Below are 12113 nucleotides of genomic sequence, written 5' to 3'. Positions count from 1 at the left end.
CCCCAAAATATGCGCCCACTCTAAACTGTCCGTCCATAGTCATATACCTCCTATAAACTGTCCCCCACAAATATATATCCAATCGAAACTGTCCCAATGCAATCATACAACAACTCTACACTGCTCCCTCCTCCTAAATATACACCTCCTCTAAACTGCCCACACTTCTAAACGTGTGTGTGTGTGTGTGTGTGTGTGTGTGTGTGTGACAGGAAGCTCAGGAGATGGTGCTTCTGAAATTTAAGCCTGATCAACCGCCTCCTGTGAGCAGACCCACATTGGAACAGCTCTCCCGTCTCATCAAGACCTGTCTGCACTACCCCGAGTCATACGATCACCCCTTCCCCCAGAAGAGGTCACATGCACACGCACGCACATTCATTCCTCGCGATCTGTCTGATGTTTGGGATCATAACCAGTTTTTATTTACACGTTGATGTAAAATGAGTACATGGGTTCCATGGGGTGAGGGAGGGGAGTGTAGGGTAATATGATTAGCAGTACCAGCGTTGTAGCGACCTGACCTCTACTGTGCTAAATTCATCTTGAAGTAAAGAACAGGAAATAGAAGTTGTACACTTGACTAAACAGTGTACATGTTCTAGTGGGTTTGTTTGTTTGTTCTGACATCTTACTGAAGTGCCTCTAATTTTTCTAGATGTTTGTGTAGGCTTTTAGGCATAAAGGGGAAATGTGGTACTTCTGACACATATGACCTTAATGCCCCTGGACACATCATCAGTGATGTTTCCAGAGGTCATGGGGTGTTTTGGGTCTCTCAGCACTCACACACTGTAGGGGCCAATTATTTGTTTGTCCATATTTTGTTTGACCACCTGGGGGTGCAGGAGGAGGTAAGTCCTCCAAGTACAAGCAGGGAGGAAAGGACATTTGGCTGGGAAGTCGACAGTATTTTGACAGTATTGGCCTTGTGTGTTAATATTATGGTGCATTTGGAAGGTAAATGGCCACGTTCACTGTTTATAAAAGGTATGGACGTTTGAGTCTTCATTCTAGCATGCCAGACAAGTACGTATGCAGATATAGCCCACGTACCTTATTGTAGTGACTTGTTTGGGTTTATTTAGCTCTGTAGGAAAGTCACTGCAACACATACCATCTCCCAGGCAAAATTCCAAGCTAAGCTCCCAAAGCCTCAGTCAGTATGCCACTCACAAATGTTCATGCAGTAAATGACCAGTGAACATGCAGCCATCCAACAAAACCCAAAGAAATCGGCTCAGAAGGACTAAAGTACAATTCCTAATTAAAATTCGTGAGTATTTTTGAGCTGTCGATGGAGGAGCAGATGTTTAGGGCCTTCCTCCTTGTCCCTTTAAATTATACGCATTACTCCAAATGGTTCCATGTAGACCACAGATTAAGGCAAATTGTCTTTCTGATGAAATAAATAAATGCATATTGAACTTAATAAATGGCTTTTTTAGAACTCTGAACACTGTGGTGTATCTGAAGAGGTGAGCCGGACTAGGAACAGAAACTTTAGGAGAGTTCTGGAGACCCTGCATTTCAGAGCCCTTTCCCCTTGCTGTTTTTCCTGCTATTTTTTTAAACATATGCTTACGCATCACGTAGAGATGATGATTTTATTTATAAACACTGTGCTGTGTGAACCTCCAGTGCGTGTGTGTGTGCGTGTGCGTGTGCGTGTGCGTGTGTGTGTGTGTGTGTGTGTGCGTGTGTGTGTGCGTGTGTGTGTGCGTGTGCGTGTGCGTGCGTGTGTGCGTGCGTGTGTGCGTGCGTGTGTGTGCGTGTGCGTGCGTGTGTGCGTGCGTGCGTGCGTGTGTGCGTGCGTGTGTGCGTGCGTGTGTGCGTGTGCGTGTGCGTGTGCGTGTGTGTGTGTGTGCATTTTTATTTTTTAAGAGTTTTTGTTCTACCTTGTTGGATTGTTTTGTCTTATGTTTAAGCTCTCTCTCTCTCTCTCTCCTCTCTCCCCCTCTCTCTCTCTCACTCACACACACACACACACACACACACACACACACACAGTTTGTGTATGGTACCAGTCACCTTGACGCTGTCCAACTGTTCCCTGGCCCAGGTGGACGTCATCATCGACCTACGACACAAAACCACCAGGTATTTAACCCCCCTGGCTAGTGTCATTCAGCCCATGTCACTACACAATCCTACAGTGTATATCCGAGCTGAAATATTTGTAATGATCTGTGCTGATGTATTGGCATGTGTGTGTGACTGCTCTCCTCTCTCTCGCTCTCTCTAGCCCGGAGTCTCTGGAGGTACACGGCACCTTCACGTGGCTTGGCCAGACCCAGTACAAGCTGCAGCTACGTCCGCACGAGGTCCAGCGCCTGGTCCTGAAGGCGTGCTTCTTCCAGGCCGGCGTCTACAACCTGGGCACGCCCCGCGTCTTCGCCAAGATGGCGCAGGCGGGGACCATGTGTGAGACCAGCCAGCAGAGCTCCATGCCGGCGCTCATCGTCATCAACAGCGTGTGAGCGGCCCGTCAGCGTGTTGTGGGCTCTCCGCCCGAGCCCTGCACCATCCGATAACGCTCAGACTGCACTCGTTTTCTACTTCTTATTAAGGGGGGAAAAAAAACTATTTGGGGGGACCATTAAATGACGTTTAGTAAATTTCAATTCAGTACTGCATCTCACGTGCTTGTGAACTCTTGTGAGATGGTAAAAAATAGTTGTTTTTGTCTTAACTGCAAAGAACTTGAAATAGGGAAGGCTTTTTTTTTTTTTGGTCTTTTCAGGATTATTTATCTCATGCCATCTCTGCATCATTTCAGTTCAGCAGTTTTCTTTTGCTTAATGAAATTCAAAACATTTTCTTTTTTTTGAGTACTGAAGGAATATTTGCCCAAATCGATGCTCAAAAGTCTAAACCTGTGTATGAGACTGGTAAACTGGTGTGCGTGTGCGCGTGTGTGGCACTTTTAGGGTGTTCTGTCTCCTCATATTGCCCATACTTCTCACCAGGGCTTTGTTGCCACAGTAACAAAGACCACCTCTCCACATAGCGTCTTGAAACTGGATAACTAAAGATGTGCTGAACTCCTGTAGAAATTGTTTTACCTGTTAAAAGCGCCGTGTGATCTTTCTTCTCCACACCGCTGACATTGTGTGTGGGAGGAGCCAGGTGCTGGGGCAGAAGTGCTGAGGCAGAGGTTGAGAGGCACTGCCTGTTTGTAGGTGTGTGGTGAGGGAGGGGCAGTAGGGAGAGGGGGTTGGGTACTTTTCACAAGAGAAAATTAATTTTCTACAAACCAATCATCTCCCTCCACCTTTCACTGTTTGCCCTCATCTGATCAAACTGTTATTTAAATGTAACTACATGACTGCTTTTCAGACAAAAATGTATTATATTTATAACAAATTACTGTACATAGAATAAAATGTAACCAAATAACCATGAATGATGATGGGTACTTTGTTTACTAAAGGCAGGCCATGGCCTTTATATGTCATTTCATTGGAAATGTCATTTGCATTTGTTGAGTTCACTCAGTTTAGCTGGCTTTCTTCATTAGAGGTTTGCCTTAGTTTATCTTCTCTGGGGTGCCTTCCTATTCAATTTTTCAGGTGTTTGCATTGTTTTTTTTTCCCCATTTACTTGGTTCCTGGAAGGTGGGGCAATTCCAGGGTTCTTATGGCCCTTAGGGTTTTTAAAACTGGGTCACAATAAAAGAGTGAACTGAGATGAGCTTTACTTGGGTCTTGCCTAGATAGCTGCTATGAAAACAAACATGCAGTAAATGTAAAGGTTAAGGATCCTGAATACACCTAGCTAGATACTAGCTCAAGCTGAAGAACATTCAGAGTCCCGTGCTATTGATTTCCTTACTCTAGATTAGACTGGGAAATGTGACCTATTAGGGCATTCAAAATCGTTTCCAGTAATTTGTAGTTGGGACTTTAAAGAAAATTGAGAGTTGCTCTTTTGAAACCAGAATTTGACATTTCTTTCACATTTGAAAAAAATTTTTTTTCTTTTTTTTTTTTTTCCCCCCACAATATGAAAATGAAAATTTTCTTTGATGCATCTAGGTGTATTGAGGTTAAATGCCCCAAATTGACAGGTTTATTTATTTATTTATTTAAAATTCACATTTGTGTCTAAAATTCTCTCATATTTTAGTTTGGAAAGAGAAGCTGACTTCTGTCGGGCCAGCCGAGAGTAAATATTCTTTCTTGTTCTCCATTCTGGGATTCATTTATGGTCAACAGCAGAAATGAACCTTTTAACACAAACTGGGACCTAATGCCAATTACGCATAAAGGTGTGCAAAGACCAGCCACCACCTTCAAATGCCACTTTAAGGATTTCTCTTTAGTCCTCCCTTCAGTATAGCTAATCCTGAGGAACCCACATTGTCTTGATGACCTCCACGTGTTGAATGTGGGGTTTTGGGATGTGAGCCTACATGTAATCACACTCCTGCCACTAACCTGACAGAGCAATGTGATCATCTCCAAGGTCATGGGTTCAGTTCCCAGCGAGCACGTGCGCTGTCGCACTGCTCAATTATGAACCCATCCCTTCTCATTTTTCCACATGCACACACACTGCTGTTTTACTCCAAAAAAAAAAAAAGCCTGTAAAGCTTTTTATGCAAACAGCTATTTTAAGAAAACCAGACGACATTGTCCCCTGCAATCTCAAACTGCAGCCTCCGTTAAATGTTGTTTTCCAACCTTTCTCAAGCAGCAAACGGGCCTCCTCAGCTCTGTGTGAACAAGGGGGACGTGGTTTCCTATTGTAGATAACTGAAAGAAGCTGTGCACACAGGTAAGATTAGTGATGCTAAAATTTAAGAACACTTTTTTTTGAGAGTGCCATTGTGGCAGGGGCATGCAGGGACATTTTGCGTACTGACATCTGTTGAACATTAAAACATCTTTTGCCTATAAATGACATAAATAAATAAACAGCGGTTGGTACTGAGGTCTTATTTTCTTTACTGGCTCATATATTACAGTAGTCTTACTGTATGTTTTAGTGTATTTAGTGTATTGAATATTACAAGTGTGATTTTTCCTGTTAAAAATGGCTTTTCTCATCTAAGAAGAATAATATATACATTCGATCCATGCTTTAATAAATTACAAATGGTATGAATATAATATAAATTCAATCCACCTTTTTAAATAAGACAGCCGAAAGTGAAACTGCAATGGCGAAATCTGTCACTAAGGGATACTCGTAAGGGAGCCGAAAGTGCGGTTCTGAAAACACGAATCCAAAACAGCACATCATCTTCAATTTCCTCTTTCATGCGAGCTCGAGTTACCTCATGTAGCAGTGGCTTAATTGCTCATAACACCTTGTTAGAAAATGAGAACATTATTCTAATATGTTTGGGAATTGTGAGACCTCAAATGCTAAAATGTAATGGCAGTGCAAGAAGAAGAAATCTCCATCACCCAGCAGCTGCTTGTGTGTGTGGGGGTCTGACAGAGATCAGGAGCTTTAACTGACAAATAAATATCATTAGGCCGTGTATGTATGATTCCCTGTTTAATGTACACCTCACAGTAACTTGGTTTCCTCCACACACACACTTTGGGACTGAGGAAACTGTTGTACAGGCTAGAGCAATGGGATTGTTCAAAGAGCTTTACATCCATACACACAAGTCAAAGGGACATTCTAACAGTGCATCTAAGAAAAAAAAGCTAACTGGCTTTTTACCTAACCTGTACGGAACACCTCTGTCTCAATTGAAATGTTTGCACAAGTTAGTTCTAGTGAAATCTCTAATACACAAACTGCATTGATTTTACAGAAAACAGAGGAGACTTTTACACTGAGAAGGTGGATAAGTAGTTCTGAGTCTATTCATTTGTTTGTGACTCTGTTGTGATTCTGCATCTTCAATCTCAGCCTAAAAGCACATGCATGATTTTTCCCATTTTGACAGTTTTCTATGTTCCTCTCTCTGTCTGTCTCTGTGTGTGTGTGTGTGTGTGTGTGTGTGTGTGTGTGTGTGTGTGTGTGAGTGTGTGTGTGTGTGTGTGTGTGTGAGTGTGTGTGTGTGTGTGTGTGTGTGTGTGTGTGTGTGTGTGTGTACATGCGTGTGTTTGTGTGTGTGTGTGTGTGTGTACATGCGTGTGTGTGTGTGTGTGTGTGTGTGTGAGTGTGTGTGTGTGTGTGTGTGTGTGTGTGTGTGTGAGTGTGAGTGTGTGTGTGAGTGTGTGTGTGTGTGTGTGTGTGTGAGTGTGTGTGTGTGTGAGTGTGTGTGTGTGTGTGTGTGTGTGTGTGTGTGTGAGTGTGTGTGTGTGTGTGTGTGTGTGTGTGTGTGTGAGTGTGAGTGTGTGTGAGTGTGTGTGTGTGTGTGTGTGTGTGTGTGTGAGTGTGTGTGTGTGTGTGTGTGTGTGTGTGTGTGTGTGTGTGTGTGAGTGTGTGTGTGTGTGTGTGTGTGAGTGTGTGTGTGTGTGTGTGTGTGTGTGTGTGTGTGTGTGTGTGTGTGTGTGTGTGAGTGTGTGTGTGTGTGTGTGTGTGTGTGTGTGTGTGTGTGTGAGTGTGTGTGTGTGTGTGTGTGTGTGTGTGTGTGTGTGTGTGTGAGTGTGAGTGTGTGTGTGAGTGTGTGTGTGTGTGTGTGTGTGTGAGTGTGTGAGTGTGTGTGTGTGTGTGTGTGTGTGTGTGTGTGTGTGTGTGAGTGTGAGTGTGTGTGTGAGTGTGTGTGTGTGTGTGTGTGTGTGAGTGTGTGTGTGTGTGAGTGTGTGTGTGTGTGTGTGTGTGTGTGTGTGTGTGTGTGTGTGTGTGTGTGTGTGTGTGTGTGTGTGTGTGAGTGTGTGTGGACTCGTGGATTTTGTTTCATCTGCACCTCAGTACCAGGATTCCTTGTGTGCCAGCTTGTTTACACCTGGCATTGCTCTCTTTGTCTGTTTCTATGTCGAGTGTGTGTGAAAAGCAGGAGGAGATACAGAGAGGGTTAGCGCTGACATAGAAAGACAAAGAAAAGGTGAGACAGAGACAGCAGGTTCTCACGTAGAATAAAAAGATCTGGTCCTCATTTGAAAAGTTCAGTTTTTAATGAAGTGTTACTGTGAGAAGCTGTGAATCTGTGCATAAGCTTTTTTGTGATGGTCTGGATGTGTGTGTGTGTGTGTGTGTTTATTATGGATGGGGCAGCACACTTTGTGGCAGCAGACAGTGCTGACTGTAATGAGAATGAAAGAGCAAATGCCAAGGAGAATGCACAACAGACACAGTCTTCCTGTTCTCACTCACACACACACACACACACACACACACACACACACTCACACACACACACTCACACACACACACACACACACACACTCACACACACACACACACACACACACACACACACACACACACACACACTCACACACACACACTCACACACACACACACACACACACACTCACACACACTCACACTCACACACACACACACACACACACTCACACTCACACACACACACACACACACACACACACAGGCCTGAGGGGGGGTGTGCATCTCTGTCTGTCTGTCTCATAATCACACACATAAACTGGCACATCATATATTGGCAGTGGATGAAACTTCTGAAGCACTTCTTCCTTTTTCCTTTATCTAGAAGCTTCTAGGTGAGTTTTAGGTTTGAACTTTGGCATACGTTATTTATGCCTTACACCTTAAATTGTGAGGTACGGTTGCTTAAGTATATACGTTTGGGAAGCATAGGTGAAAAGTTAACCACCCTAACAATGTGTAATCACAATAAAATCAAAAATGAGGAATTTTAGGACAATGCTATACCATTAGAAATGTTATCTTATTTTTGCTGAGTGGGGTACATGTATTCTTTCATACGCAAACTTTTGTTTACATGTGTATGCCAACTATAAACATATATTTATCACAAAATGTCAACAAAAATAGTTATGCTATAAAACTATTTTTACACATCTTAAAGTGATGGGCACCCAGATCAACAGTTAAAACAGTCCAATTTAAATAATAATTATCCAAACTACAGAGGTTAAGCCTGTATGTATGCAGGCGTGCACTTTAGCCAAGTTGCTGGGTCGTTGTTCTGAGTAAATTATTACTGTTATTGTTAGAAATTACTTTTAATTTTACTAAAGAAGAAACCTACACATCCAGTATGGTCCTTGAGTTAACTGACTGAGAGGCCCAGGCAGAAGCTTCAATCTCATGACTGATGTTCTGCGAATCACAGGAACAAATCCTTGTGGACTTATTCCAGACTGATGGATGGTATCAGCTGAGGAATGGGAAGCAAAGGTTCAGCTGAGCATTGTTGATTAGAGACTAGTAGGCCAATGATTCCTAATTGCAAAACTGATGATCAGAGACCAACCGGCCTCTAATTATCAACTACACCCTGAAACAAGAGGTTTTGTGATTTGTATGTTCTCCGTGTTGGCTGGTTCTCCTTCTAGCAGCAGTGGTCTGTGGGCCACCTACCATCACACCCTCACAGGCCTGTTGTTATCATTTCATGTCCTTACAAGATGTAAAGCGTCCTTACAATAACAGGGGTATCACACAACTTTGAAAACCATCTTGTCTCGGCATGCTATGAATGTCTTGTGAAATTTCCATTTCAGTGTTGTTAAAGAAATTATCATTCTTATGAACGTGTTTTTCTCCGTTGAATACTTTCAGTCTGTGGAGATCATGTACCAGTCTGCCTGGTCTAGCAGGGTGATACACATACACTGGTAGAAACGGTCCTAAAGTGGTATCCTTCCCAACATAGTTGTGTTATGGATGGTTTACTGTCTTGGGATGTTGGGAAATGCTTTTGGTGCAATCTGCAGGGCATGGGAACGCCTTGATCTCCAGGGATGTCAATACTAAAGATGCATAAATGGATGTTTAGAAGCTTAACTGGGGCAGTGGTAGCTCAGTAGTTAGGGTACTTGACTTGTTATACAGAAGGTTGCTGGTTCAAGCCCTGCCACTGTTGAGCCCCTTAGCAAGACCTTCAATTGCTCAGGTTGTACTCAGTCATAATTGTAAGTCACTTTGGATAAAAGTGTCAGCTAAATGCCATAAATATAATTGCAGTATATTAATTGCCAGTCACCCATGTTTTACCACCATCAGCCTACTGCAAATTCCAGTGTCCTCCGTGTCATGTGGATATAAAAAAAGATACATGATATAAAAAGACCAAAAGAGAGATAACATCCATGACATAATAAATAGCAGTGGTCTTTTGGCCATGCCCACAGACTGAAAAATAATGAATAAAGGTGAGCTATACAATTGTTTAAACTGTCTGTGCTGAAATTGAGAGTTGAAAAGGAAACTTTTCTGTACCCCTACTATGTCCTGTATATTCTGAGTGCCAATATCTGGACTTAACACATAAGGACCTAGATAACGTAAGTGCAGTGTGACCCTTTAATGACTGATGGTTTATTGTGCATATAATGTTTGTACTAAATGATTAATGGTACTTGCAGCTGTAGTGTGAGCAACAGAGACCTGGATGGAATATCAGGTAATAGGGAGGCAGGCTTTGGCACAAGTAATCAGGCCATGCTTCTGGGACTCCTGGATTCACTTAAAACTAGGCTGACACCAGAGCTGTGAGTAACTTTAGAGAAATAGCACTGGATACCCATTTCCATTAACACTCTTCCGAATGTGCGATCATTCAAATAATCCTTTACGTTGAGGGAATCTGAAGTTAACATCATTCAACCTACCAACCTCCCACAAGCAACTTTATTAAGTAGTCTGTTAAAAAAACCCAACAGCATAATTTAAAAGCCCCCTTTGATTATTCTCTAAGAATGTCATCTACCTTCCCTTGTAAAATATAAAAATAATTTCTGTCTTCACCATCAAGATCATGCATCGTTTTCATAATAATCAAATTCTCTTTAGACATGTGTAAGGGAGTTCCTGCATTCATACTGGAATAATTCCCACTCTAATCACAGACATACCAGATAAAGATGCTATGCTGTCTGATAATTTCTTTATCCCTATACAATAGGACTCTAGTAGCAGGAAGGAGGTTTTCCAGCAAGGAAGTGTTTGCTGAGGCTTTATCTTAGAATCAGATAAAACAATATCAATAAAACCATGATCAGATAGTGGTCAAAGAGAACTGCCAGTGGATATAAAATAGGGTATTAGACAATCTGAAACAAGCCACAAGTCAATATGGGACATCTGAGAGAGGTATACTTTGAACCACAAGAACACAGAAATGTCACGATCTAAGTATCTATGAGCATCAATGCGTATATTACAGATATCATTTTCTCATAATACTGCAAGAACACTACATTGACGCTGTCCATGTCCTGGTTCACTGACTTTCCCTAAAGCCAGGAAAATTATATGCAGGCTACTGGTCGCCATAGCCGTAGTGAATTAAAGATGCAGAAGGTATAATATACACCGGAAGTATTATTTACTGCAGATTATGTACTGTACTTAAAAAGTAAGTATATCGTTCTGGAAAAAAATCATTCACGCCCCAGCCGCCACCCAGCCAGCGTTCTCCGCACACAGGAAGTAATCACAATCTTTAGACTTGTCTAAACATTTATTAGGCGGAATTGGAGTCGACGCGACCTACCTCTAGTTCCACTAGGAAGGTTATTGACTCGCACATACCTAGCTAACATAACCGCTCTGAACTTACTGGTAGGCGACAGGGACGCAAAAAGAGAAATCTTTAAATGAATTGTTTGAAATTCATAAGGAAAATTCATATTTATAAATATTACGCGCTTACACTTTGTTTTCTAGGAAAATGTATTTATAAGCCAGAGCCGTATATTCTAAGCCTACCTGCAGACCTTTGGCTTTGACTTTTTAAATCACTTTTTACTTCTATATGCAATATAGCACATCCTGGTTTGATGATAACTTTTTTGCATGTTTCTGTGAAGTTTGGAAATCCTTGTTTAAATGCCACCCTTTATAATAAAGCTACAGATTCTCATTCCTATTTGCAATACAACTCTCCAAGGCATTAAAAAACTCCATCCCTTACAGCTACTAAGACTTAAGCACATTTGCAGTGTGAATGAAGAGTATGGAAATGTGTAAATATTTTAAAAACTGGGTTTCCTAAGGAAGTGATGGATGTCTTTGTACGTGTTTTACCTCTTCAGTGGGTGGATGAACTGACCTATAAACAATCTACAGCTAAGACAATAATAATTCCTTTGGTGCTGACTTATCATCCTACGAATAAGGCAGTGGCTAATAATATACTTCAACCTCCAGGACGATGCAGAGACCACATTCCTTTTTAAAGATCCTCCACTGAGACAAAAACATCAAAGACATGCTCATCAAAACTGAGATAAATGATCATTCAAATAATATCTCTGATACTGTAGCATGCAGCTGCTCTAGATGTGTTGCATGCAAATTTATTAACACAGCCACTAAAATAACTGTCAAAAAGGATCAGTTGTCATCACCCATTTCTCCCATTTCAACTGTGGGAGTTGTCAACTGTCTTACTTGTAAGAGATGTAATCAGATTTTTATTGGAGAAACCAAGAGAAGGCTTGCTGATCGGTTGTTGAATACCTTCGCACCATCAGAATGAAGGATTTGTCATTTCCAGTGGCAAGGCATTATCTGTTTGTACTGCCAGTTCTGGCAGCAATGAAATTAGGAAACTCAAAGAAAAAGAACTCATCTACACTCTTCGAACTTTAGAACCCCATGGAATGGATGTTATGATTTAAAGATATACTTTTTCCATATACAAACTGGCTCCTCCTCCTACTAATTCAGAAGCACTTTGCTTGCACAGCTGATAAAGGACAGCTGTCCAAAATGTCCTGTTTCTCTGGAAACTTTGTGCACTACAATTTTAAATATTTCAACATCTCTTACTACAGTACATATATCTATATCTGTTTCTACATCTACATCTCACTTCTTGTTCCATATGTGTATATACATATATATATCTCGCCTATCTCACCAACGACGAGAATTTGAAACAAGAGAGTCACACATGCTCGAACACTTCATACCCATATCTGAGGTTAGATTTATATATTGCACTTAATCTTGCAATAATACAGAACTGTTTAACTAGTTGAGGTGTAAACTAGTCCATTTAAATGCAAACCTCCAAAAGGAAAATGCAG

The 12113-nt window shown here is 41.6% G+C and overlaps 1 protein-coding gene across 3 annotated transcripts in view; it reads left to right on the top strand.

The window, feature by feature from the left end:
* Positions 1-3406, top strand: part of trappc8 (trafficking protein particle complex subunit 8) — a 22010-nt gene extending 18604 nt beyond the window's left edge. For 2 of the 3 annotated variants that reach the window (XM_035524161.2, XM_035524162.2), the window contains 3 exons: positions 213-355; positions 2011-2100; positions 2246-3406. In XM_035524161.2, coding sequence (XP_035380054.2) covers positions 213-355; positions 2011-2100; positions 2246-2480 — 468 coding nt within the window. In that variant the 3' untranslated portion in view covers positions 2481-3406. The remainder of the gene's footprint in view (positions 1-212; positions 356-2010; positions 2101-2245) is intronic. The other variant, XM_081717144.1, reaches the window with a different exon arrangement.
* The last annotated feature ends 8707 nt before the right edge of the window (positions 3407-12113 follow it).

The sequence above is a fragment of the Electrophorus electricus genome, chromosome 7 (genome assembly GCF_041902795.1).
Source record: "Electrophorus electricus isolate QZ-2024a chromosome 7, ASM4190279v1, whole genome shotgun sequence".
Lineage (NCBI taxonomy): Eukaryota > Metazoa > Chordata > Actinopteri > Gymnotiformes > Gymnotidae > Electrophorus > Electrophorus electricus.
The sequence above is the reverse complement of the archived record's forward strand: the minus strand, read 5'-3'. Positions and strand labels throughout refer to the sequence as shown.